General features: G+C 40.8%; 2 protein-coding genes and 1 non-coding gene across 3 annotated transcripts in view; all 3 read right to left on the bottom strand.

The window, feature by feature from the left end:
- Window positions 1–254: 254 nt before the first annotated feature.
- On the bottom strand, window positions 255–6,947 carry spc24 (SPC24 component of NDC80 kinetochore complex). The gene is made up of 6 exons (XM_034127136.1): window positions 6,858–6,947; window positions 5,735–5,911; window positions 4,221–4,365; window positions 2,517–2,621; window positions 893–969; window positions 255–469 (listed from the first exon to the last, which is right to left on the bottom strand). The coding sequence occupies exons 2-6, from the start codon at window positions 5,892–5,894 to the stop codon at window positions 363–365; spliced, it is 594 nt and encodes a 197-aa protein (XP_033983027.1). The 5' UTR covers window positions 5,895–5,911; window positions 6,858–6,947; the 3' UTR covers window positions 255–362.
- Window positions 6,948–7,970: 1,023 nt separating this feature from the next.
- The window catches only part of kri1 (KRI1 homolog), a 22,300-nt gene continuing 4,066 nt past the window's right edge, over window positions 7,971–26,204 (bottom strand). The window contains exons 7-18 of the mRNA XM_034127170.1: window positions 25,822–25,924; window positions 23,801–23,878; window positions 22,952–23,064; window positions 20,468–20,696; window positions 18,241–18,411; window positions 15,826–15,901; window positions 13,777–13,889; window positions 13,507–13,669; window positions 11,476–11,606; window positions 10,409–10,473; window positions 10,229–10,324; window positions 7,971–8,896 (exon numbers count right to left, since the gene is read on the bottom strand). Of these exons, the coding sequence (XP_033983061.1) occupies window positions 8,419–8,896; window positions 10,229–10,324; window positions 10,409–10,473; window positions 11,476–11,606; window positions 13,507–13,669; window positions 13,777–13,889; window positions 15,826–15,901; window positions 18,241–18,411; window positions 20,468–20,696; window positions 22,952–23,064; window positions 23,801–23,878; window positions 25,822–25,924 (1,816 nt within the window). The 3' untranslated portion in view covers window positions 7,971–8,418. The remainder of the gene's footprint in view (window positions 8,897–10,228; window positions 10,325–10,408; window positions 10,474–11,475; window positions 11,607–13,506; window positions 13,670–13,776; window positions 13,890–15,825; window positions 15,902–18,240; window positions 18,412–20,467; window positions 20,697–22,951; window positions 23,065–23,800; window positions 23,879–25,821; window positions 25,925–26,204) is intronic.
- On the bottom strand, window positions 10,563–10,660 carry LOC117480035. Its single transcript, XR_004555627.1, has one exon. It is a non-coding gene; the product is annotated as a Z30 small nucleolar RNA (small nucleolar RNA).

Here is a 26,204-nt window from a genome sequence, read left to right as displayed (position 1 = left end):
CATTTGGTCGTCGTTACGTCAGTGACCAGGAAGAGAAAAATGGAAAATGAGAAATCTCCAACGAGGCGTTCTGGGGCAGCATAGACAGGTCTTTTCTGTGTTAGAGTTTTACTCGCTACAGGGTGTACTTTGAGGGTTTGTGACTCTGCAGACCGTTTACATGCAGAAAAAGCTTCATAACACACAAGGGGACGGGTAATAACCAGAAAAGCATGACAAGGGACCTTTAAATGCAATTAAAGAATAGCTACTGATTTGAAAGGTGTGAGATATTTAATTTTCATAAAACAGTATAAACGTAGTAAAGAATATGAGAATAACAGACAAACAACCAGAAATAAAGAGCACACAGTTCCTCTCAGCTACCACTCAGTGCTGACGAAGCTCCACAGCTGGTCGCTCACTTCGCACGGAGATAACGAACACGTGTCCAGGTTGATCGGAGTCGCCAGGTCGGGTCCGTAGTGAACTGCAAGAGGAGAAAATAAGAACGGTCACACAAAATAAAGCCAACAAAATGTCACCTCCATTCCCCCTCATTCACAATATCTCTTACGAAAATCCAATATTTAAAAATCTACACAAATATACTATGAACTTTGCTCTTTGACTTGATTGATATTTCTCCTTAGATGATATGAATCCTGATGGCGCACAGATATTATTTTGGATTACTAAACTGCAAAAAAGGAAAATATATGAACACTCACACAAAACAAAACCCTTAAAAATGTCACATTAAAATCCCTGCCTTTTCACAATATCTCTCACAGGAGTCAATATTCAAAATAGTATACACAAATGTACCATTAACTGTGTATAAATATACACCCTGATGGGGGGGGTGTCACATTATCAGGGATTCATTAGGACAAGAGGAAGCTGAACGTACCTCCTTTTAAGACGTTGGGGGGCGTGTCGTACTCCCACTTGATCCTTGTTATCACGTGGTACAACTGGGACACATATCTGGAGAGGGACATGAAATGAAAATATTTTATATAATTATTTTTTGTATAATCTTTTTGCTTTTACTCCTGAATTTCTAGCTAAACCCTTGTGTTGTGTTTGAAAGCTGTTCCCGTTCATGGTGTTCGCGGGTACATTTTGACGCATGATTTATCTCAGTCCAAAACACTCCAAAATAATGACTATCATCCAATATTGTTTTAACTACATCATAACTAACTTATTGTGCATTCATAACCGTACAATCCTGTTGTGATTTGATGTTATGGCCCCAAAAAACATTACAACACATATAAGTAAAACATGTGAATTCACTCATTATATTCCCTTTGGTGAAGACAGTGGATCGTTACGTTATCTGACTATAATAGACTTAAAATGATTGTTACAGTGGATGAGGGGGGGGGGGGGCTAAAGTGCAAATAATCGTTAGATAACAGGGTATATGCAGGAATCCTGAAGTCAAATGTAATACCTTTTAAGACCTTTTTTTAAGACCCTTTCCATACATTTTAAGACCTCATCGCAACTTCGAGTTCTAACCGGTTAGACATTGGCGACACACTTTACCTCACATTGACTATATACAGTATTGATTGTAAGATAGCACAACTAAACAGTTTGTGATAACTCCTTATCATAATTCAGAGAGCACAAGAGAATGAATTGTATGACTAACCCAATGCATTGATTTAATAATAATAATAATAATAATAATAATAATAATGCATCACATTTTGTATTAGAGCGCTTTTGCAGGTGCTCAAAGCGCTTTACAATTACACATTACACATATTAGACATGTAAGAGTCATTACTGTGGACATTACTCACAGGAGCAAATTCGGGTGAAGTGTCTTGCCCAAGGACGCAACGGCGGCCGAGGCGGGTTTCGAACTGGAGTTCACCAATGCCCCTTGATCTGATGATCTAACCCACTGCGCCAAAATCGCCCCGATTAAATATATAGGCAATGTTCCCAAGAGAACAAGAGATTGGACATCGGGAGAGTCGGGACTTAAACGCGGCGGCTTTGTGACTAGCACTTAGCATGTGGGACCGGACAGCTTTGATCCCCATCGACAGTGGCAAATCTGTGAGGGCCCCTCGAACCAGCTTTCATCACCATCAGTGGCACCCCAACACACTCTTTCTCCCCCCCCCCAAGAGCGGAGCAAGGCAACGAAACTTAAAATAAGAAGCAGCATTTTACGGCGTGCTATGCATTGGCCTCCTTGAGGGGGTTTCCCGACATGTCGTTGCAGTACATTAAAGGGTGTTTCATGTTGTCGTTGCTGTGGACCTTCTTAATACCTTGGAAAATGTAATACGTTTTAATAGCCTTAATTTTCGCTAAATTGATTTATCAACTTATAATACCTTTTAAGACCCCGCGGACACCCTGGATAAATATAAATTATAATTAGAAATCTCTAATGGAAAAATATTGCTCTTACTGCAATTCATATATTGCACTATACTAGTCGCTATTGCAAATTCAATAAAAATATACACAAGACACTTTACAGCTGAATCTGTGGGACTCACACAGCTGAAGGGATGACCTCGGTGGTGTCTTCGTCCACTTCACTGCGGAGAACCTCCAGCTCGTCTTCATCGATTCTCAGACTCTCCAACTCCCTCTGCAGAAATCTGGAGGAAAGTTAAGGACTCGAACAAAGACAGGATTACAAATGACACGGATTTTGGCTCCTTTGGTTGTATCCTCCATATCAGAGTCAAGTTTATTGCCAGGTACGTTTACACATACAATGAATTTGCTTTAGTATCTGGTGGTGAGCACATAAACAATCTAAACAAATAAGTTGTCATGGCTCACAATATTAAAACATTTTTAAAAAGAACAACAAGGAACAAGATGTTGTGTTGGGAAAATACTGAATGTTCTCTTCCAATATCAGAGTCCACATGATAACAAAGGTATCCCAACTGTAGCTGTGTACATGACAGGATGTCTGATTACCTAGAAGAGCATCAGGACTGTTTGAGGCATATGATAGCTATGTGATTAACATGATGATTCAGCCTCTATGGAGATAGACATATGACAAGCATGATCATTTCTGACGTGGAGCTAATCTGAAGTAAACATTGAATACTGCTTTCTATTCCTCCATCTTGTGACTGTGTAACTCCCTCTCTTGGATATCAGCATGTGAAGGACACTGTTCAGGAACTAGTTGATGCTCTGTATGTGATGACTACTTCCATTCTGGAGAGGATCACAAATAGAGAGGCGAAGTCCCTCCCCTTCCGGTGGACCTCCATGGGACCTTATTTCGAAAAAGTATGTATTGAAGTCAATGGAGAGAAAGATTATCTTTCGATCCCGTTTGAATTGAGCCACGAATTACACATATGATGTTTGTCAATTTAAAAGATAATTTTGCAAGTCAAAAAAATCAAAATGTGTCGTAAAACTGTGAAGTAACACTTTTTTTTGTGTGAAACCGCTCAATGAACTACATCTCCCGTCTCGCACCACACACCAAGACGGCCGTCACGTTGGCACATTTCACTTCTTTCTTTCAGAATGAGGCGGAAAGTATTAAAAGAGGTGAAAATCACTCCAAGTCTGGGCATGTTGAGAGCTGTACATACACACAAGGGGAGTTAGTCGGTTCCTAAGAGCCAGCATGCGGGACCGGGATTCTGGGATTTGTAGTCTTTCTAGTTGCGTATTTTTCATAGTCTTATATTTCAACAGTTTTACGACAAACTCTGACTTTTTTTGACATGGAAATTATTATTTAAGATTGCAAACATCATATGTGTAATTCGTGGCACAATTCAAACGGGATCGAAAGACACGTTTTCTCTCCCCATTGACTTCAATACATAATTTTTCCGAAATAAGGTCCCATGGGGCGGAAGTACAAGGGCGGGACTTCGCCTCTCTATCCATGGATCCTGAGATTGAAGCTCAAGCCGGTGACCAGTGATTATTAAACATTTTAAGTATTCAGAAAAATACAGAATTGAGAAAAAAAGTTAGAATTTAGAGAATTTTAGGGGGAAAAATACAGGATTTTGAGAAAAAAGACTGAATTTTTTGATTTTGAGAAAAAAAGTCTGAATTTTTAGATTTTGAGAAAAAGTCTGAATTTTGAGAAAATGCTCTGTATGTGATGACTACTTCCATTCTGGAGAGGATCACAAATACATGGATCCTGAGATTGAAGCTCAAGCCGGTGACCAGTGATATCTTTCATGTTGTTTATGAAAGGATACTGCAGCTCAGAGTCGGTCATCTGGCTCTTGGCGCTGCTCTTCCTCAGCTGATCCTCCAGAATCTGAAGCTCCTCCTCCATCAGGTTCTTCTCCTCCTCCATGTCCATCAGCCTCTGACCTACAGCCTCCTCCACCTGAGACATATCTGGGAGGGGGGACGGCAACAAAGACAACCTTTAGGATGAAGATCAGAGGGACTGGTTCATTTGGAGTATTGCTCTGTATATATTTTTGCACATTCCTGCTTAATGTAACCTCTTAAAAGCTCACATGTATAGTGAAATATGGCCCACAAATTAAACTTGTGCTTGTCTTATATTGTACTTATATTATATTACACACTATTCATGTGTTAATAAGCACAGATTTTAAAGTTGAAAACATTTTCTGACAAATGTAAGTTGATATGAAAAAAGCAAAATAATTTATTTACATATCAAGCTTGAAATAAACCCTTCATATTTCACTTATGATCAGCAATCTGAAGCTTCTGTTTTAAGGAATGAGCTGCCAACACAATAAATGAAACCCTCTGGAGAGCTGGGATGTAGGCTTTTTTTTTTCTCTAACAGCATTTTCAAGTATTAAGAATAATTGACCCACATTTGATTGAGTTTGCTGACTCATAACTGAACTTATGAGGCAGTATACCTCTAGTGAGTGGCCCAGCCCTTCGTATATTTGTCTGTATGTGGCCCTCAGTGAAAAGTTTTGGACACCCCTGTTGTATATTATATTACATGACATGTTACTTGTTAGACGCTTTTATCCAAAGCGACTAACATACTCAATACTGTGGAAATTCCCCACAGGAGCAATTTGGGGTAAAGTGTCTCAGGGACACAACGACATGCTGACTGCAGTGGGACTCGAACTTGCTATCCCCTGATTTGAAGTCCATCACACTACCCACTGAGCCACAGCCTTCTTGCACTATTTCTATCCCATTTTATTTGTATTACTAGCACTATTTTAACTATTGTATCTGTTTTATTGTGTTGCTCTGTTGGAGGAGCCTGTGACCTAAGGTTTTCATTGATATATCTACACTGTAGCTATGTACACAAACTTCTGTGTAGCAATGCAGGAGGAGTCACCAACTCAAAGGAGACACGGGGAGAGCTGGAGCTTTGATGTCAAACACTGATGGGTTTATTTGGAGCTTCGACCGGAGAATTCACAAAAACAAGTCAAAGAGTCAGAGGTTCTGACTTCACGGTAGAGTTGCCACGTCAATTCTGAAGATCTCTACCCCAGACCCGTGTGTTTAGCTAGTTCTGAGAGAATAATCCACATTGTGCATAACAAGATAGAACCATAACACCTCTATCAGCTGACGCCAACAGGCAGGAACAGGGAGACAAAACACTGAGAGCACAGCAGCCAAGGCTACAGGTGTGCTCAGTCAGGACAGTTTGAACTGATGGGTCAAAGTTATGGGCCTTGGAAAATATTTCCCCAACACACATGACAATAAAAGCCTTGAATCTTGAAACTAACTCGTGGTGACATGCCTTTTAGAATCGGCGTCACCAGCCTCTTGTTGAGTTTGTCGAACAGAGCCTGGTGTTCCTCGTTCACTTGGATCAGCTTCTCGGGCTGGCTGCTCTTGATGAACGACACCAGAACGTCCCCCGTCTCCTCCAGATCCTGGAACTTATGACTCTGAGCCATCGTGAGGACAACGCTTACTGGAAAACACAGCAGAAAATATGGTGATAAGTCATCGAGGCTGGCTAATCATCAACAACAACAACAATAAAACAAATCAAACATGATAAGCAATCCACAGCGATGGAAGAATTATTCAGATACAAATCAAAGTTATTTCAGAAGGAGAGGAAATACCGTGGTGTAGAAATACCACATATCAACATGTTAACTAATATAACAAGAGTATAATGTTCTGTTGTATTGTTTGTTTGTTGCAGTTGGAAAGTGTGGTGACAAGGATGTATAAAATGAACCAGCAATATATAAGTACATTTCAATGAATAAATAACATGTCCTGTAACTTTAACTACAGTTCATTGTAGTAGGAAAAGTACAAGATGTTGACTTAAATAGATTCAGTTATATTTGTCATAGGCACAATAGCTACAGCGTGGTCGTTGACAATGAAAATATATAGTCTTAAAATGCAACACAAAAGTAAAAGAGAAAATGAATCAAGTAAGTTGCAGGACTAACACAAATATGTAAGAGCATGTACAAATAAATACGGTTCATTGTCGCGGCCTTAAGACAAATTAAGTAACGTTAGAACAATACATGACATAATATGTCTGTTGTGACACGAAGAGAAAACCCTGAAATACCAACCATTTACCACCAAACTGGACTTAAACTCATTGTATTTAATGTACATTACTTTCCAAACACTGACCCTTTAGCTGACATGCTAATGTAACGGAAAGCAACATCAAAAAGGTAAATAAAGTGTCTAAAAAGCCTGAAACTCGCTGTGTTTTGTATATTGTTTACAACGGATGTTCCAACGGATAGCTAAACTATGATTTAATGACAGAGACACACAACGTAATGCTACAATAGTATAATCGACTGTTTAACCAACTTGTTATACCAATGTTTAAGGAAAATGAGCTATTTATTGTTCAAATAAAGCATAAAACTTACCGTTTGTTTATGAGATTCAAACTAACAGTGAGCGCGCCTCTTCTGCTGATTCTTCTTCGTTGGTTATTGGGCGGAAATACAGCAGCTTTTAACGTGCACGTGCACAGCGCCCTCTGCGGTACAACAGGAGTTATTAAATACTCAATGAAAACAGGTGGGAGAAGTACTCAGATCTTGTTCTTCAGTAAAAGTACAGTACAAGTACTCAGGTCTTGTACTTGAGTAAAAGTACAGTACAAGTACTCAGGTCTTGTACTTGAGCAAAAGTAGAAGTACTCAGATCTTGTACTTGAGCAAAAGTAGAAGTACTCAGATCTTGTACTTGAGTAAAAGTAGGCTACTCAGATCTTGTACTTGAGTAAAAGTACAAGTACTCAGATATTGTACTTGAGTAAAAATAGAAGTCCAGAGTGTAGGAATAGTCTGTTACAGTAAAAGTCTTGCATTCAAAATGTTCCTCAAGTAAAAGTAGGAAAGTATTATCATCTAAATATAGTGAAAGTAAAAGTAGTCATTGTGCAGATTGGTCCATTTCAGAATAATATGATATGTTTTATAATGATTGATCATGAAAGTGTTCTCAAAGCTGGTAAAGGTGCAGCTAGTTTGAATGACTTTGTATACTGCAGCTTGTGAATTTACTCCAGGTGGAACTAAAGTCTGATTTAACACTTGATTATATTTCACATCATTAATCCACATCTGTAAAGTAACTAAAGGTATTAAATACATGCAGTGGAGTAAAAGTACACCATTGACCTCTGAATTGAAGTGGAGTCGAAGTACAATGTAGTTAAAGTACCTCAAAAAGTAAATCTACTTAGTTATCACTGCTTTTAAAAAAGGTGCCATAATTTAACAGTCAGTCTATTTTCAGCACAAAACCTGGGGAGGATCAAGAGGAGCTTTATACCTGAATGATTTCACATTCAATGTCATCTTGTTTACACATCATAGAGGTATAAAAGTGAATAGCTTCCGTCCGCCTGGTTCAAACCATATACAGTTTATGGTTCACACATCTGCCTTAATCAGCTATAAGAAGACACAACAGCCAGGGTGTTTGCAAAAAGATACGTGAAAGAAAATTGAAATCTCAAGAATTGTCAGACATCAAATTGTATCTGCATGTTTATTACAGTTAACACAAGAGAAATAGATTATGGATTAGATTAACGTAAATCTAAACAAATGAACAGAACTCAACATATGGAGCCACTATTCAAAGTCTTATATCTTTTCAGACCAAGGTATATTTGAGGATGTGAAACTACAAACCTGAACCAATTTTCACAACGCTTTTAACTCTTAGAGCACAAAAATCTATGTAATTTCCAGAAACAAAATGTCACAGCAAACGTTATCTGCAGTTATCTAAACACAATGCAGCAAGAGGAATCACTTTAAAATTGTTTATTTAACTGCAAGCCTAAACAAACGGTTCAGTACAAATTTGAAATATGTAGTAATTTCTTTAAGATTCGTACATTTTGAGGGTGTGAAATGTCTTCAACGCTGAGAGCACAAGACTGGACTGTTGGGATATTTCTAAGATGGCATCTCACTCCTTGTTCTTCTGCTTGTCCATCTTCTCCTGGTCTTTGCGCCTCTGCCGGCCGAGCTGTCTGAAGAACAGTCTCTTGGGGTTCAGGCCGTACGCCTTCAGTCTCTGTTGGCTGAACTCTCGTCCTCCGATCCTCACCCCGGCTAATCCTCCCGATGAGGGGCGCCGTCCTGCGGAGGATTTCAGCTTCGCCTTCGGCCATTTTGTCCTCTCAGTCCTGTTCTTCACCGCCACAGGTTTCTGTGCAGCGGCGACCTCACTCTCCTCGTCCTGCTTCATCTTTTTCTTGGGGATCAGAAGCTCCTCCTCTTCTTCGTTGTGGTCTCCTGCTTCTTTGAGAGTTACAAGAGTCTCCTCGGTGGAGTCCATGATGGAGGTGGAGTCAGCATCCTCCGTTTCTCCATTTTGGTTCTTCAGATGATCCGCTCTCTTCTTCCCGACCTTGTTTTTAGCGTCCTTCAGCTCTTTAGCGTCCCTGTAGATCAAATGAAGAGACATATTGTTAGATAGTGCTCCAACTTGTGGTTCATTTCTAGTCTTTTAATTTTAAATGTACAATGACATGTCTTTTGATACATCTTGCAACGCAAAAAAAATCCCAAATTGGGATCAATAAAGTACTTCTTATCTTATTCATAATACAAAAAGCCAGAAATAAAAAAAGCCAGAAATAAGTCAACATTTTAGCACTTCCTGTTGCCTTGTCTGGAAGTCAGAGTTATTCTGAAATAAGGTCTGTGGTTAACACAAACTGAAGAGATCTTAACGTCTTGTTCTACGACAGAATACATCAGTAAATACCCCACTGGTGAATAAAAAAAAAAAAACTACGGTTGCTAACTAGTGTCTGAATGAGACGACTAAACGCCATCACGCCCAACATTAGCCGCCTTTAGCTTAGCGGTGGTGACATGAAGTCGTGTGACCGTGCTGTAGTTCCTTTATAGCCCAACATTAGCCACCTTTAGCTTAGCGGTGGTGACATGAAGTCATGTGACCGTGCTGTAGTTCCTTTATAGCCCAACATTAGCCACCTTCAGCTTAGCGGTGGTGATGTGAAGTCATGTGACCGTGCTGTAGTTCCTTTATAGCCCAACATTAGCCACCTTTAGCTTAGCGGTGGTGACGTGAAGTCATGTGACCGTGCTGTAGTTCCTTTATAGCCCAACATTAGCCACCTTTAGCTTAGCGGTGGTGACGTGAAGTCATGTGACCGTGCTGTAGTTCCTTTATAGCCCAACATTAGCCACCTTTAGCTTAGCGGTGGTGACGTGAAGTCATGTGACCGTGCTGTAGTTCCTTTATAGCCCAACATTAGCCGCCTTTAGCTTAGCGGTGGTGACATGAAGTCATGTGACCGTGCTGTAGTTCCTTTATAGCCTATCATTAGCCACCTTTAGCTTAGCGGTGGTGACGTGAAGTCATGTGACCGTGCTGTAGTTCCTTTATAGCCCAACATAAGCCACCTTTAGCTTAGTGGTGGTGACGTGAAGTCATGTGACCGTGCTGTAGTTCCTTTATAGCCTATCATTAGCCACCTTTAGCTTAGCGGTGGTGACGTGAAGTCATGTGACCGTGCTGTAGTTCCTTTATAGCCCAACATTAGCTTCTAACTTCAGAAATCATGAAGTGGTGTTAACATGGAGATTATCCTGCTGAACTAAACGTGTAAGTATCATAAATGTTTGTTTGACACAGAGATTATTTTCTCCAAAAATGTCCTCTCCATGTTGAAGGGACCAGGGAGATGCTAACTTCCAGTCGGCCATCAAATCTACGTCACAGTTGTAATATAAAATACACTTACTCAGAATAGACGGAGCTCAGGATTTCTTTCTTCCTCTTCACATTCTTGGCCTTGATCTTATAGTTATATAAATCACTCGACTCCTCCTTGTCAGACCTAATACAACAAAGAGAGAATGAGTAAAGGGCCTCATCTGAGACAACAGAACATGTGTGAATTCAAAATGAACAGCGGTCATACCTGAACATGCACGTCTTCTTCAGAGAGGCCCACTGGTTCAGCTCCGTATCGTCAGCATGTAGAATCTGAGGGAGGAAACGGAGACTTTGAGACACATTTTTTTGAAACCCTTGTCTAGACTCCTGTAGAGTTTTGAGATGTGCTGCTGTTTGGTCTGCTCAGCGAGAAGATTAAGCGCAGATCATTCCCTGGTCAGAGCTGCTCCCGGAGGAACACAATACCAGATCAGTCACTTTTAACTCATCATAGCAGCGCCTTCAACCAGCAGACAGTGAGAAGTTATTATATCAAGTGTTTTCATTCACCTCTTTTCAACGAAAGCTGTTCCAGGGTTTGAATCAGTTGCTCCATCGCAAACCATTTGTAGTTTCCATAGTAGTTAAACTTAAGTATTGAGCTTATTGGCTCCAATTCTTGCTATCGATTAGTCAGAATTGCTTCGATGGCTACTGTGGTGGAAATTCCACATTTTAAATCACCTTCTGGTAAGAAATGAACAAATAAAAGTTTAAACCAAAGTCTATTTCCAGCTGGAAGGACAGATAACCTGCACCACTGATGTAGTACAAGGATCTGACCCCATTACAACAGAAACACAAGCCCTTTATACCGGACAAGACAAAGGTCTCAGCTAGAATTTACATTACAGGCTATTGAAATGTTGGCCTGATGGGCGAAACTTGCATACATGCTAATTACCAACCTAACATCCATATGATGATTGACTGACAATGGTCAAGGCGACACCCGTCTGTCTGAGAACATTTAGTAGGTGTGAATTTAAACTGTGAGAAAATCAACCACAGATATACCTATATATTGATATAGCTACAAGAGAAACCTCACATCATGTAATCCTTTATGGCGCTGTGTTGCTAAACATTTTTGGAAACTGCATTGAGTTGTTTCACAACAAAACTTATTTCAGTGGAGAAGGGGGTAATGATGTTTAAACTCCAATTGGCTGATAAGAAGCAGAGACCAAAATATGTAATTTGTTCTCTAGGGTTACTAATAGGAAGAAGAAAAAGCAAAAGGTCATTTATTTGTAGTGCTGATGTTCTCACCTCCTCCGTGCTCAGGCCGAAGTCGTTGGGCAGCACCTGTCTGTAGCGGAACCTGCAGGGGATGTCGTCGATGATGTCCTCGTAGTCCAGCTTATAGTATTCATCCAGGTACTGCTCGAAGCTCTTAGACTCTGAAACACAGGATGGTTCGTTTTGAAGGTCACCCATTATACTGTTTTTCATCAATATATCACAGGTATATACAGAGCCTGTCTCTGATTGGCTGAAACACCAAACAGATCATTGCAGCATTACCCATAATCCCCTCTGTTTCAGCCCTGTTTCCAAAGTGCTGATTCTCTGTCTGTTACTTTAGATGCAAATAAGGAGCCCCTCCCCACGCCCCTCTGAGAGATATTTGGTTACAAAGAACACAATGGTGCTCTAGGAGGAGATCCAGGTGATAAGGGGGGAGGGGGGGGGGTTACCTTGGTTGCTGATTGGCTAATGGTTACACAAGACAAAACATCGTTATGACATCATAAAGTGGCCAAAATCTGATCAGCTCATTTTCAGACAGGTTTTTATAAAAATGGATCAGGACAAAAAGAGAGAGAATCTTTGTTCCTGAAACTTTCAGAGTCTCTTTACACAGAGGGGACACATGTTGATGAAGAAGAGACATGAAGAAGAGGGGACACATGTTGATGTAGAAGAGACATGAAGAAGAGGGGACACATGTTGATGTAGAAGAGACATGAAGAAGAGGGGACACATGTTGATGTAGAAGAGACATGAAGAAGAGGGGACACATGTTGATGTAGAAGAGACATGAAGAAGAGGGGACACATGTTGATGTAGAAGAGACATGAGGAAGAGGGGACACATGTTGATGTAGAAGAGACATGAAGAAGAGGGGACACATGTTGATGAAGAGACATGAAGAAGAGGGGACACGTGTTGATGTAGAAGAGACATGAAGAAGAGGGGACACGTGTTGATGAAGAGACATGAAGAAGAGGGGACACGTGTTGATGAAGAGACATGAAGAAGAGGGGACACATGTTGATGTAGAAGAGACATGAAGAAGAGGGGACACATGTTGATGTAGAAGAGACATGAAGAAGAGGGGACACATGTTGATGTAGAAGAGACATGAAGAAGAGGGGACACATGTTGATGTAGAAGAGACATGAAGAAGAGGGGACACATGTTGATGTAGAAGAGACATGAAGAAGAGGGGACACATGTTGATGTCGAAGAGACATGAAGAAGAGGGGACACATGTTGATGTAGAAGAGACATGAGGAAGAGGGGACACATGTTGATGTAGAAGAGACATGAAGAAGAGGGGACACATGTTGATGAAGAGACATGAAGAAGAGGGGACACGTGTTGATGTAGAAGAGACATGAAGAAGAGGGGACACATGTTGATGTAGAAGAGACATGAAGAAGAGGGGACACATGTTGATGGAGAAGAGACATGAAGAAGAGGGGACACATGTTGATGTAGAAGAGACATGAAGAAGAGGAGACACATGATGTAGAAGAGACATGAAGAAGAGGGGACACATGTTGATGTAGAAGAGACATGAAGAAGAGGGGACACATGTTGATGGAGAAGAGACATGAAGAAGAGGGGACACATGTTGATGTAGAAGAGACATGAAGAAGAGGGGACACGTGTTGATGTAGAAGAGACATGAGGAAGAGGGGACACATGTTGATGGAGAAGAGACATGAAGAAGAGGGGACACATGTTGATGTAGAAGAGACATGAAGAAGAGGAGACACATGATGTAGAAGAGACATGAAGAAGAGGGGACACATGTTGATGTAGAAGAGACATGAAGAAGAGGGGACACATGTTGATGGAGAAGAGACATGAAGAAGAGGGGACACATGTTGATGTAGAAGAGACATGAAGAAGAGGGGACACGTGTTGATGTAGAAGAGACATGAAGAAGAGGGGACACGTGTTGATGAAGAGACATGAAGAAGAGGGGACACGTGTTGATGAAGAGACATGAAGAAGTGGATTTTGTATAATAGGTGACCTTTAAATGTCAGGAGGTTTAGAGAGACTCACGAGGGTCAAACACCGGCTTGTTCTGAGTGATGACTTCTGCAAAGTGAGACTTTCTCCTCTTTTTGCCCGATTGTGGCAAATCCTCTTTCTTCATCGTCTTCCTCTCCTTCTTCTTTTTCTTCTTGGAGGCCGTCTGCTGGCTAGGGTCGTAGTCGGCATCCATCTGGTTTAACACAGGAAGGATGTAAGAGTTTCTCTCAGATCACACACACACACACTTGTAATATCCCAGGATGAAGGAGGGTTATATTGAAAGTTCAGTTTACTCACAATGAAGTTCTCATCGTCGCAGTGCGGCCCAGAGGCGTTATACTCTCCTTCCTCTTCACCACCACCATCCTTTTCTCTTTCCTCCCCAGTCCATGTGTCCCAGTTCCAGTGTTCTGCACACACAACAAGCTATGGGTTACATCTCCAAACTGCATATCAGGGAATATGCAGGAATCCTGAAGTCAAATGTAATCCCTTTTAAGACCTTTTTTAAGACCCTTTCCATACATTTTAAGACCTCATCGCCACTTGGAGTTCTAACCGGTTACATTGGCGACACACTTTACCTCACATTGACTATATACAGTATTGATTGTCCTTCCTCCTTATCTTCCAACCATTTGGACGCAGACTTGCATTTCCCCATAACGATGTTGTTTAACAACCGGCGTAAACGGACCTTCGCGCGCTATCAAGCAGTGAGCGTGCGATGTCCTGTTCAGATGACGTCTAATCCAACGGGATGCCATAAATAAACTACACAGAATCACACTACACACCTACGCAATGATTACATTCAGGCAGACTGTAGAATACAACCTCTTTGGACAATTTATATACTTATTGAAAACAAGCTACAAAATGTAATACCTTGGAAAATGCCGTTTAATACTTTTTAATAGCCTTAATTTTCGCTAAATTGATTTATCAACTTTTAATACTTTTTAAGACCCCGCGGACACCCTGAAACACAAAGTTGATTAATGCAAAGAATCAATAGGAAATTAAACATGTAGAATTACTGACATGTGTTTCTGGCTGCTACATTCAAATCCAAGCGATCCCTTCTGATTCTTCTTCTCTTTTTTTAATGGCGGATCGCAAACAGATTTTGGTTGCATACCGCCACCTACTGTACACGAGTGTGTATCATCATGTCATCCCTCTAATAAACCAGCATATCGAAAAACATAAAACTAAGAAACCATAAAATAAATAAAACAAATCATCCATGATCTATTCTAACCTAATGTTACATTATTTTCCCTTTCCCAGTTTCCCTCAAAAAGGTGAACAGTGCCTTTCTGGTAGCTCTTACTCCTTCTGTTCCCAGAACACCAGCTACATCCCACTCCCTCTAAAACTTTATCCATTTAAAGTGGACCTATCATGCTATATTTGAATAATATAGTGTAGGACCATACCTATATAAGGCATATTTATACTTTTTTTTTTTCAAAATACCAAACAGATCATGCATTTTAGCCATGCCTCATTTTGCTCAATTTGACAATTTCTAGCTCCGTTTTAGCAAGGGCTGATTCAGTGAGAACAGCACCATCTACAGGCCTGGCATATGTACTACAGCGTCTCCAGCGCTTTCGAACGGCAATGTCCGTGGCTGTCTCCTCCTGATTGGTGGAGTTGGCCCAATAGCCGTAGCGCCACCGTCCTGACGTCAGGACAGTGTTCAAATCTGGATCAGTTTTTATCAGATCCGTTGCAGCCCCTTTTTTAGAGATTTGGGTATGGAGGAAAATAGAGAGGGTTGTGTTTTCTGACACTTGGTGAGTTCCCTAGAACACCGGGGACACATATTCATGTATAAAAGACGTACAAAAGTGCGTTTTGCATGATAGGTCCCCTTTAATTTTCCTCTTTCAACTCTATAGGTGACACAATGTAATAAAATATGTTCCACATTTTCCCTAACTCCACAGTTTCCACACTTGTCACTTTTCCCCCATGACATACAGCGTACCATTCAATGCAGTGTGATCCAGTCTGAGCCTAGCTATCATGATTTCCTTCCTTCTGTTTCTTTCTTTATAAATATTAATTGTAATTGTCTTTTGCACTTGATGATACTCTTTGCCTTTCTCCCACCTTTTCTGCCAGATCTCCATCCCTTTCTTCTTAATTACTCCTTTTCCAAGTTTAACTGGTAATGTGATTTCCTTTTGTAGTGCACTAATCTATCAGCACACTCGTTCCCTTTCTCCCTTCTGATTCCTTGCAAACATAACAGGATAAACTTCACATTTTGAGTCAATATAAGCACTAATGCATTGAAATAAAACACGCAGTCTCAACAAAAGAAAGACTCACCCTCAAGTTCCTCATCGGCTTCAAACTGAGGCTTCTCGTCCTCTGCTCCTCCGTAGTACTCATCCCCGAAGAACTTCTAAAAATGGAAAGAAAATTAAACATATTTGAGTTGAAATGTCTTAAACCGGAGAAGTTGAGTAACATGCAGCAGACACATTGGCTGCTCTGAAGCTCTGCACTGACACACAGCTGCACACTGACTTCTTGGAGCACAGGTCTGATTAGATTAACTCAACACACCTGTGTGAGTGAGTCAGAGAGCTCAGGTGTTACTGATCACACTAACGAGATCCAGAGACCCAGCAGGAGGCAGCCTTCTCTACTGGGACAGGTCCAAATGTCTTTGTCTTTAGAAAGGCCATTTGAATAATTACTTAGCCCCACCTTGGTTAATGTTGTTATGCCAGACAAAGCTCTCCATTCTCATCCCATATATTCACTTTACAATGATTTACAACGACAGATTGTGGCTCTCCCCAAAGTGTTGAATGAACCCTGGGTTAGGGTTAGGTAGAGGGAATTTTCAAAGATGGAAACTTTCCACGGGAATTAACGGGAATTTATGGGAATAAACTGGGAATTTTCTAAATTGAACGTTGGCTCTTCATAGGGAACTTAAATATAGTTGGGGAAAGTATATTTTAGCATAATCTTGACTAAAACAAACAGATGCCATTCAAGTACACTTGAATATCCACTGCTTACTGCATGGCTATTGAGACCACACCCCCTACAGGCACTGTGCATTCCTCCGTCACATGCACAGATGATTTCGAGAAGACTGGATCACACTTTTGAGCCCAAAGCACGAGACAAATGAAGCCACATCTTTTCATTTAACATTTTGAATGGGACTTTGTGGGGATTTTTGGATGGGGGGTGCATTTTTGTTCATTTTTTAATGAGTGGGGTTGGGGGGGATGAGTAATATTTAACTCAACATTCCTGTTTTCGTTCTTCAATGAAACAAATAATTGTTCAATAAAATAATTAAAACTTGTTCTGTTCTAACTTAAAAACAATTCAAAACAATTCAAATCTGTTGAAATGTCATGTTTTTTGTTTAATTTTGCATCGAATATTTCCAAAATTCCCCAGCTTAACTTCCCATGGAAACGTTCCGCCCCTTTGCAACCCTAATGACAAGTGTCTGACATTTCTTTTAAACATTTTAGATTTGACCATAAGCTGTAAAGCTGCTTATAGTAGCACAAGCAAGAGAAGCAGTTGGATTTATATTTGGTTATGTGTTTTGTAAGCATGTTTCCCCCTTGCTTTATCAAGGCTTTTTAGGACAAAAACTCATTTTAACCTAAAATGTGTTCAGCTAACATAGTAATGAGCTTGGTTGACCGTGTACATCTAAATGAGAGCAGGACAGAGCTGGTGTAGTTATACTAAACTCTGATACCATTCAGGACACTAGCTTCCATTTCCTATCATAAAAAGTGGCGCAGTGGATAGAGCGTTGGTGTTCGGATCAGGGGGTCACAGGTTCAAGCCCCACTGCAGTCAGCATGTCGTTGTGTCCCTGAGACACTTCACCCCAAATTGCTCCTGTGGGGATTGTCCACAGTATTGAGTATGTAAGTCGCTTTGGATAAAAGCGTCTAACAAGTGACATGTCATGTAAAGTAAATATAGTCCTCTAGGCTTTAGAGATAAGGTTTGTTTACTGCAAGTAGCTAACTAGCTGTGCATGCTATCACTTATCAGCTTATGTCCGGGCAGACCAATCACAACATTTGAAACTTTCCTCATACTATTCATATCTTACACTGCACTGTAACCTTTATTCACGTATTTTTTCTTTTAATTTTAATTTTTACTATCTTTGCTTTTTAATGAATGTTTTTAAATGCCATTTTCTTAATGTCTTTCATTTTTGTAAAGCACTTTGAATTGCCTTGTGTTGAAAGGTGCTATATAAATAAACTTGCCTTGCCTTGTGTTGTGAAAATACTGAACGTGCTCTTCCAATCTGAGAGTAACATGATAACAAAGGTATCCCAACTGTAGCTGAGTACATGACAGGATGTATGATTACCTAGAAGAGCATCAGGACTGTTTGAGGCATATGATAGCTATGTGATTAACATGATGATTCAGCCTCTATGGAGATAGACATATGACAAGCATGATCATTTCTGACGTGGAGCTAATCTGAAGTAAACATTGAATACTGCTTTCTATTCCTCCATCTTGTGACTGTGTAACTCCCTCTCTTGGATATCAGCATGTGAAGGACACTGTTCAGGAACTAGTTGATGCTCTGTATGTGATGACTACTTCCATTCTGGAGAGGATCACAGATACATGGATCCTGAGATTGAAGCTCAAGCCGGTGAGATGTTCCTAACACCTTGCCTTACTTTGTATTCTTTGCACACTCAAACCTCTCGTGTTTACACCCACCTGCATGAGCTGGTCGTGCTGCCCCGGATCAAAGTCCCCCTTCAGGTCGTTGTGACTGAAGGCCAGCTGCTCGTTGCCCGTCAGCTCCTGCAGCTTCTTCAGCTTCTCCATGATCTCACTGCGCTTCAGGTTCTTCAGCTGCTTCAGCTGCTCCTGCTTCTGCTCCTTCTCCTGAGGAGGGGTGCACCGAGGGAGCCAAGGAAGAGCAGAGAGAGAGAGGGGGGGGGGTTGTATTAGATTCAAGGTTCAAGGCTTTTATTGTCATTTGTACACAGCTACAGTGTAGTTCTCATTCTTTACTCAAGTAAAAGTAAAGAGGTCTTTGAAATGTACTTCAGTAAAAAGTACCCATAACTAGCAGCTGTTTTAAAGAGTACCTGACCTCCCTTTATATTAATAGAACAATAATGTCATTGTTAGCTAATGAATGTTTCCATGCTGAACAACGGCAACATGACAACGTTTTCATTGGTCCCTCTTCTTTAGAGAAGACCAGGAAATGATGGATACACGGATCGTGTTCAAATCAATAGGCACGCAATGACTCTAAAGAATAATGATCACGCCACCAAACACACATTCAAACTAAAGGAACCAGCCTGTTTGGGAAATGTGAGAAGTAGAAAGTACAGGTATTTGTGTTCAACATGTAAGAAGTAGAAAGTACAGGTATTTGAGTTCAACATGTAAGAAGTAGAAAGTACAGGTATTTGAGTTCAACATGTAAGAAGTAGAAAGTACAGGTATTTGTGTTCAACATGTAAGAAGTAGAAAGTACAGGTATTTGTGTTCAAAATGTAAGAAGTAGAAAGTACAGGTATTTGTGTTCAATATGTAAGAAGTAGAAAGTACAGGTATTTGTGTTCAAAATGTAAGAAGTAGAAAGTACAGGTATTTGTGTTCAAAATGTAAGAAGTAGAAAGTACAGGTATTTGTGTTCAAAATGTAAGAAGTAGAAAGTACAGGTATTTGTGTTCAACATGTAAGAAGTAGAAAGTACAGGTATTTGTGTTCAAAATGTAAGAAGTAGAAAGTTCAGGTATTTGTGTTCAACATGTAAGAAGTAGAAAGTTCAGGTATTTGTGTTCAACATGTAAGAAGTAGAAAGTTCAGGTATTTGTGTTCAACATGTAAGAAGTAGAAAGTACAGGTATTTGTGTTCAACATGTAAGAAGTAGAAAGTTCAGGTATTTGTGTTCAACATGTAAGAAGTAGAAAGTTCAGGTATTTGTGTTCAACATGTAAGAAGTAGAAAGTTCAGGTATTTGTGTTCAAAATGTAAGAAGTAGAAAGTACAGGTATTTGTGTTCAATATGTAAGAAGTAGAAAGTACAGGTATTTGTGTTCAAAATGTAAGAAGTAGAAAGTACAGGTATTTGTGTTCAATATGTAAGAAGTAGAAAGTTCAGGTATTTGTGTTCAACATGTAAGAAGTAGAAAGTTCAGGTATTTGTGTTCAACATGTAAGAAGTAGAAAGTTCAGGTATTTGTGTTCAACATGTAAGAAGTAGAAAGTTCAGGTATTTGTGTTCAACATGTAAGAAGTAGAAAGTACAGGTATTTGTGTTCAATATGTAAGAAGTAGAAAGTACAGGTATTTGTGTTCAATATGTAAGAAGTAGAAAGTACAGGTATTTGTGTTCAATATGTAAGAAGTAGAAAGTTCAGGTATTTGTGTTCAAAATGTAAGAAGTAGAAAGTACAGGTATTTGTGTTCAACATGTAAGAAGTAGAAAGTTCAGGTATTTGTGTTCAATATGTAAGAAGTAGAAAGTACAGGTATTTGTGTTCAATATGTAAGAAGTAGAAAGTACAGGTATTTGTGTTCAATATGTAAGAAGTAGAAAGTACAGGTATTTGTGTTCAATATGTAAGAAGTAGAAAGTACAGGTATTTGTGTTCAATATGTAAGAAGTAGAAAGTACAGGTATTTGTGTTCAAAATGTAAGAAGTAGAAAGTACAGGTATTTGTGTTCAATATGTAAGAAGTAGAAAGTACAGGTATTTGTGTTCAATATGTAAGAAGTAGAAAGTACAGGTATTTGTGTTCAATATGTAAGAAGTAGAAAGTACAGGTATTTGTGTTCAACATGTAAGAAGTAGAAAGTACAGGTATTTGTGTTCAAAATGTAAGAAGTAGAAAGTACAGGTATTTGTGTTCAACATGTAAGAAGTCAAAGTGATATATGTAATAAGAGTCATACTGGAGAGATCAAGGGATTTTAACCTTTTGCTTCCTCTCCTTCACTTCGTCCCTTTTGAGTTTCCTGCTGTCGTCCTTGGTCCTCACGGAGGTGGCGATGCTTCGCGGGTACGTTTTGACCCGCGCTGCGTCCGGCTCTTCGTAGCGGAAGTTGTATTTCCTCTCAAAGTCCTCCTGACGCTCCAGGAAAGACTCACCTTCCTCCTCAGAGTCCTCCACGTCATCCTGCAACACCTCTTCGTAGGTCGGGATCCTGAACGCATCAGAAGAGATTGTATATTTCAAATCAAATCAGGTTTTATTTATAAAGCACATTTAAAAGCGATTTTTGGTCGAGCCAAAGTGCTGTACATATTTGAATAGAGTGGTGCAGGAATGAGTCCTTAAAGGTCACCTATTATGCAAAATCCCACTTGTTCATGTCTTTTCTACATCAGCATGTGTCCCCTCTTCTTCATGTCTCTTCTACATCAACATGTGTCCCCTCTTCTTCATGTCTCTTCTACATCAACATGTGTCCCCTCTTCTCCATGTCTCTTCTACATCAACATGTGTCCCCTCTTCTTCATGTCTCTTCTACATCAGCATGTGTCCCCTCTTCTTCATGTCTCTTCTACATCAACATGTGTCCCCTCTTCTTCATGTCTCTTCTACATCAACATGTGTCCCCTCTTCTTCATGTCTCTTCTACATCAACATGTGTCCCCTCTTCTTCATGTCTCTTCTACATCAACATGTGTCCCCTCTTCTTCATGTCTCTTCTACATCAACATGTGTCCCCTCTTCTCCATGTCTCTTCTACATCAACATGTGTCCCCTCTTCTCCATGTCTCTTCTACATCAACATGTGTCCCCTCTTCTCCATGTCTCTTCTACATCAACATGTGTCCCCTCTTCTTCATGTCTCTTCTACATCAACATGTGTCCCCTCTTCTTCATGTCTCTTCTACATCAACATGTGTCCCCCTCTTCTTCATGTCTCTTCTACATCAACATGTGTCCCCTCTTCTTCATGTCTCTTCTACATCAACATGTGTCCCCTCTTCTTCATGTCTCTTCTACATCAACATGTGTCCCCTCTTCTTCATGTCTCTTCTACATCAACATGTGCCCCCTCTGTGGAAAGAGACTCTGAAAGTTTCAGGAACAAAGATTCTCTCTCTTTTTGTCCTGATCCATTTTTATAAAAACCTGTCTGAAAATGAGCTGATCAGATTTTGGCCACCTTATGATGTCATAACGATGTTTTGTCTTGTGTAACCATTAGCCAATCACCAACCAAGGTAACCCCCCCCCCCCACCTTATCACCTGAATCTCCTCCTAGAGCACCATTGAGTTCTTTTTAACCAAATATCTCTCATGCGGCTTTCACACCAGCGCTTTTCACTTTCTAGCTCCTAGCGAGAGCTTTTCTGGTTCAGCTCCCGTTTCCCTTTTCAGCTCCCGCTCTGTTCACACCGCCCAGAGCTGCCGCTGCTGCGTCATGACGTCACAGTTTACGTCGCTGATTTTCTCCCACAACAACAACGGGCCAGGGACTGCATCGGGTCGATGATCGTGTTGCTTTTAATCATACGAAGCCAGATTAAATTAAATAACGACTTCTCCAACCTTATACTTTTCTCCAGAGTGCCGTGGTTCATTGTTTATTAATGTGTTTCAGCGGCATTTACCGACCGCTGCAGTGCTGGCTGCTCTTCCACGGGAGTTTATTCTCCCGTTAGCTCCGGGTTAGCTCACACGGCTCTAAAGTATTCACTGTCTGACTGTCACACAAGCAGCTGATACATATCCCCAGTTCCCCTTAAGTGAATGTGTGTCAGTCTGAATTGACGCTGTTTGGCATCACAACGCTGTTATGAAAGTTTCTCTGGTATAACATGGGTGATGTTAGCATAGCAACCGAAGCTAAACTGACTACTTGCTAAGCCGTTTCCTATAGGCACATTTTACCGGCGTATTTTTCATTATGATTCTACTTCTGATAGTCGGACATGACAACCTGTATAGCCCATGTATCTCCACAATGATCAATAACAGCGAACGGATGGTCAAAGTAAGGTTTCCTGCACGCCTCGACGTAAGAGACGTAAGCGACGCCGCGTCATAGCTCCGAAGCTCTTGCCTCTGGACCGACAATTTTTTGGAGCTGGAAGTGAACCGCATTCCGGAGCTATGACGCGCCGCCGCTGCGGTGTGAACAGGAAAAACCGGCGCTTTTCAAGCTCTAGCTCCCAGCAGGAGCTGGAAAAGCGCCGGTGTGAAAGGGGTATCAGAGGGGCGTGGGGAGGGGCTCCTTATTTTCATCTAAAGTAACAGACAGAGAATCAGCACTTTGGAAACAGGGCTGAAACAGAGGGGATTATGGGATGCTGCAATGATCTGTTTGGTGTTTCAGCCAATCAGAGACAGGTTCTGGATATATCTGAGACCTGTAATATATTGATGAAGAACAGTATAATAGGGGACCTTTAAACCGAGCAATGAGTCAGCATTTTATCACATACCGCTCATCATCGCCCTCATTTTCCTCCTTGTAGCCCTTGTTGAGGACGTAGTCTCTCAGGAAACATTCCTTATCGTCCAACTCCGGGTCATTCCAGTAGTCCCTTAAGTATTTCTGTCCCAACACAAAACTCTCATTACTGAGCAATCCTCAAAGATTCTACATTCAAGGCTTTTATCATCATGTGCACAGCAGCTACAGTGTAGATATGTCACAGGCTCCTCCAACAGAGCAACGTGAATATAGAACAGTGCAAGAGAATGTGTTGAGATGTGCATGTCTATATACAAGTAAATGGAATATGATGTATAGATAAATAATTAGCAAGATGCAAACAGTTTTTAAGAAAATGAAAAAGATGGACAACTCAGTAAAACTATTTAACTACATCGTACACTGAAGTTGAAATGTGATCCAAAACAAAAATTAAAAAATGTTAACAAAATAAAAAGTGAATGTGTCTTATGGCCTGTGGAATGAAACATGTGTATCTTACAGTTAGTCTTAGGGCTGTGCAATTAATCGTATTTTAATCTCGATTACGATTTTGGCTTGCAACGATTACGAAAACAATGTAATCGAAATAAAACGATTATTATTTTTATTAAAAAAAAAAAAAAAAATTTAATTTTTTTTTTTTTTTTCTGTTGAATTATACTTAAAGTTCAGGGTAATCAACTGTTAAAAACATACTGTTCAAATTTTTTTTCAATATATGGATGTTTTCAAAGTAAATGGATAATCGTTTTTAATAATCGTGATATCAATTATTGACCAAAATAATCGTGATTATGATTTTTGCCATAATCGCACAGCCCTAGTTAGTCTGATATATATATTTCACACTCACCAAGTCCTTCACCTCCTCCGGTCCCTCGAGGTCAGTCTTGTCTTTCAGCCACTCCACAAAGTCTTTCTCCTCTTTCTCCTAAACACAGAAGCAGAGAGTTGATCCTGATCTGTGGGGCTCTTATGTCGCATTCACACCTAATACTCCGCTTCTCACCAGGCGACAGTGTGTTACATTCTTTCATTTTTCAGAAGGTTCGGTTTGCGTTCACACGGGCACAGACTATAAACTTTAAACACAAGTCATGTGCACGGAAATGCTGTTCAACGATTGGTCAGACATTAAGGGGGTAAAAACGCAAATCCCGGCAATTTCTACCGTAGCCTCGGCCATGGAGCATCGGCAGGTTACATGCTGCTGTTAATTACATTACATTACACGCTTTTATCCAAAGCGACTTACATACTCAATACTGTGGACAATCACCACAGGAGCAATTTGGGGTGAAGTGTCTCAGGGACACAACGACATGCTGACTGCAGTGGGGTTTGAACCTGTGCCCCCTGATCCGAACACCAACACTCAACCCACTGCACCACACGCCTCCCCGGCCTCTGGGGAGCATATCAACAGAATCTAGCAGACGTCACATATGATTATATAATCAGACTACGTGCGATAAAAAACATTTTATAAAACGGACAAGTCAAATCAAGCAATCTGATTGGTTCTTAGCCGTGATATAATGAGCGTATACCACGGGTAGAATTGTAGTTACTTTTCACAAGTCAGTATCCCTCCGCGTCTGAGAAACAGCTACAACCGTTACAGCTGTTACATTACGTCCGTTACGAAACTAACTAACTAACAAAGCTCAAGATGGAAACATTTAAGGTTAACTTGGACCTCCGGGTGGCCTTACTATGGAGGAGTGGATTGAGCAGTGCCTATCTCCAGAAAGCACCTAAACGACGACATGCAGAGCTACGTGAAGGGCAGGTAGACCAACTGGAAAAGTACCACCATTCAAAAGCTTTCTGATGCGGGTCTTGAAACAAAGCAGAGAAATGATGACCGTTACGGCCCGTCCACACAGCGGCTTTGGAAAAAGCTTGCCGGCGGGCGTGTCTGAAGCTCGACCAACAACCAATCACATGAATCTCCCGCCCCTGACACACAAGCAGCGGTTTGATTGGCTAGAGCTTGTACTGGCATATGATTTGATTGGCTGACGCTTCCACCGAAAGCTTCAGAAGCTTCAAAAGTTGAACATTGCTCAACTTTTGCAGCCTGAAACGCCAGGAAAGCTCCGCTCTGCTTCCCACAATGCAGTTCGGCGAAAAGTGACGTCACCCCATTCAAAGTGAATGGGCAGAAGCTTCTTCCAACGCTGCTGTGTGGACGGGCCGTTAGTGGCCACAGGTGCGAAAGCTCTCTCCAGAGCTACTGGAAGCCGAATCTCGGGGACCGGAGAAAGTGGAGCAATATTCTCGCCACACCAAGCAACAGCCTAGAACAACCTCAACCTATACAAGTAACCACGTAAGCCATGCTACTGATGCTGGACAGTTTTTCAGTGGGTGCACAATAAACGGCAACATACACATGAATGTTGTGAGCTATTGCTTAAATAACAAATATGATATAATGAGAGACGTTCTGCAGTCAGGAGGACGTTTCACCGACGACAGGTGGCTCTGACTTTTATGTATAGTTGACGGAGCATTTTTACTTTACACGACACTTTTCAACACTTCATTCTGCTTCACTCTTTCGCTAGAGAAATGAAGACATCCGCGTTCTTGTGACGTGTAAATACTACGCTTCCTGTGTTTTGGTGCGGACTGCGTTCACACCAGCGAAGTGAACCAGCGAATTCAAGCTGGTGCAAGCGGTCCGAGACCACCTGTTTTAGGTTGTTTAGTTCCCTTCAGAGGTCTCAGACTGCGTTCACACCGACCCAAACCAAGCGCACCGAGGGCTAAACGCACCAAGGTTCGATTCAACCGGACTAAACAAGGCTGGTGTGAATGTGACCTTCAAAGTCTCTCTTCACTATTTGAAGTAAAGCAGTTCCTCACCTCCTCGTCCTGAGATTTGATCCTCCGGGTCAGCAGCTCTGACCCTCCCTCTCTCTCGGGGACCTCCTCCTCTTCATCGCTGTCCTGGATGAACTTACGGAAGCTGAGGAGAGGTTTTAGACTCTGTTAACCTTTGTGTTGTCTTTGTTTAAAGCACATTTTTATCCACATGTATATATTTTTTTTACTTTTTAATGCTATTTTATTTATATTTCAGAAATATTTTGGACTGTTTATTTCTAGTGTCTTAATTTCTCTTATGGACATTGCCTTGTAATGCCTGTCTATCTATCTACCTACCTATCTACCTATCTACCTACCTACCTATCTATCTACCTACCTATCTATCTACCTACCTATCTATCTCTATCCTATCTACTACC

The sequence above is a fragment of the Trematomus bernacchii genome, unplaced genomic scaffold, assembly GCF_902827165.1.
Source record: "Trematomus bernacchii unplaced genomic scaffold, fTreBer1.1, whole genome shotgun sequence".
In the NCBI taxonomy this organism is placed as follows: Eukaryota; Metazoa; Chordata; class Actinopteri; order Perciformes; family Nototheniidae; genus Trematomus; species Trematomus bernacchii.
This window is presented reverse-complemented; position numbering and strand designations above follow the sequence as displayed.

Excerpts from the sequence above, each read along its gene's own strand:
- spc24 (XM_034127136.1), bottom strand. The coding sequence starts at position 5,894 with ATGGCTCAGAGTCATAAGTTCCAGGATCTGGAGGAGACGGGGGACGTT. Across the intron at positions 970-2,516 it reads GAGGTCATCCCTTCAGCTGT|ATATGTGTCCCAGTTGTACC; the intron begins GTGAGTCCCACA and ends GTCCCTCTCCAG. Across the intron at positions 470-892 it reads CCCCAACGTCTTAAAAGGAG|TTCACTACGGACCCGACCTG; the intron begins GTACGTTCAGCT and ends CTCCTCTTGCAG.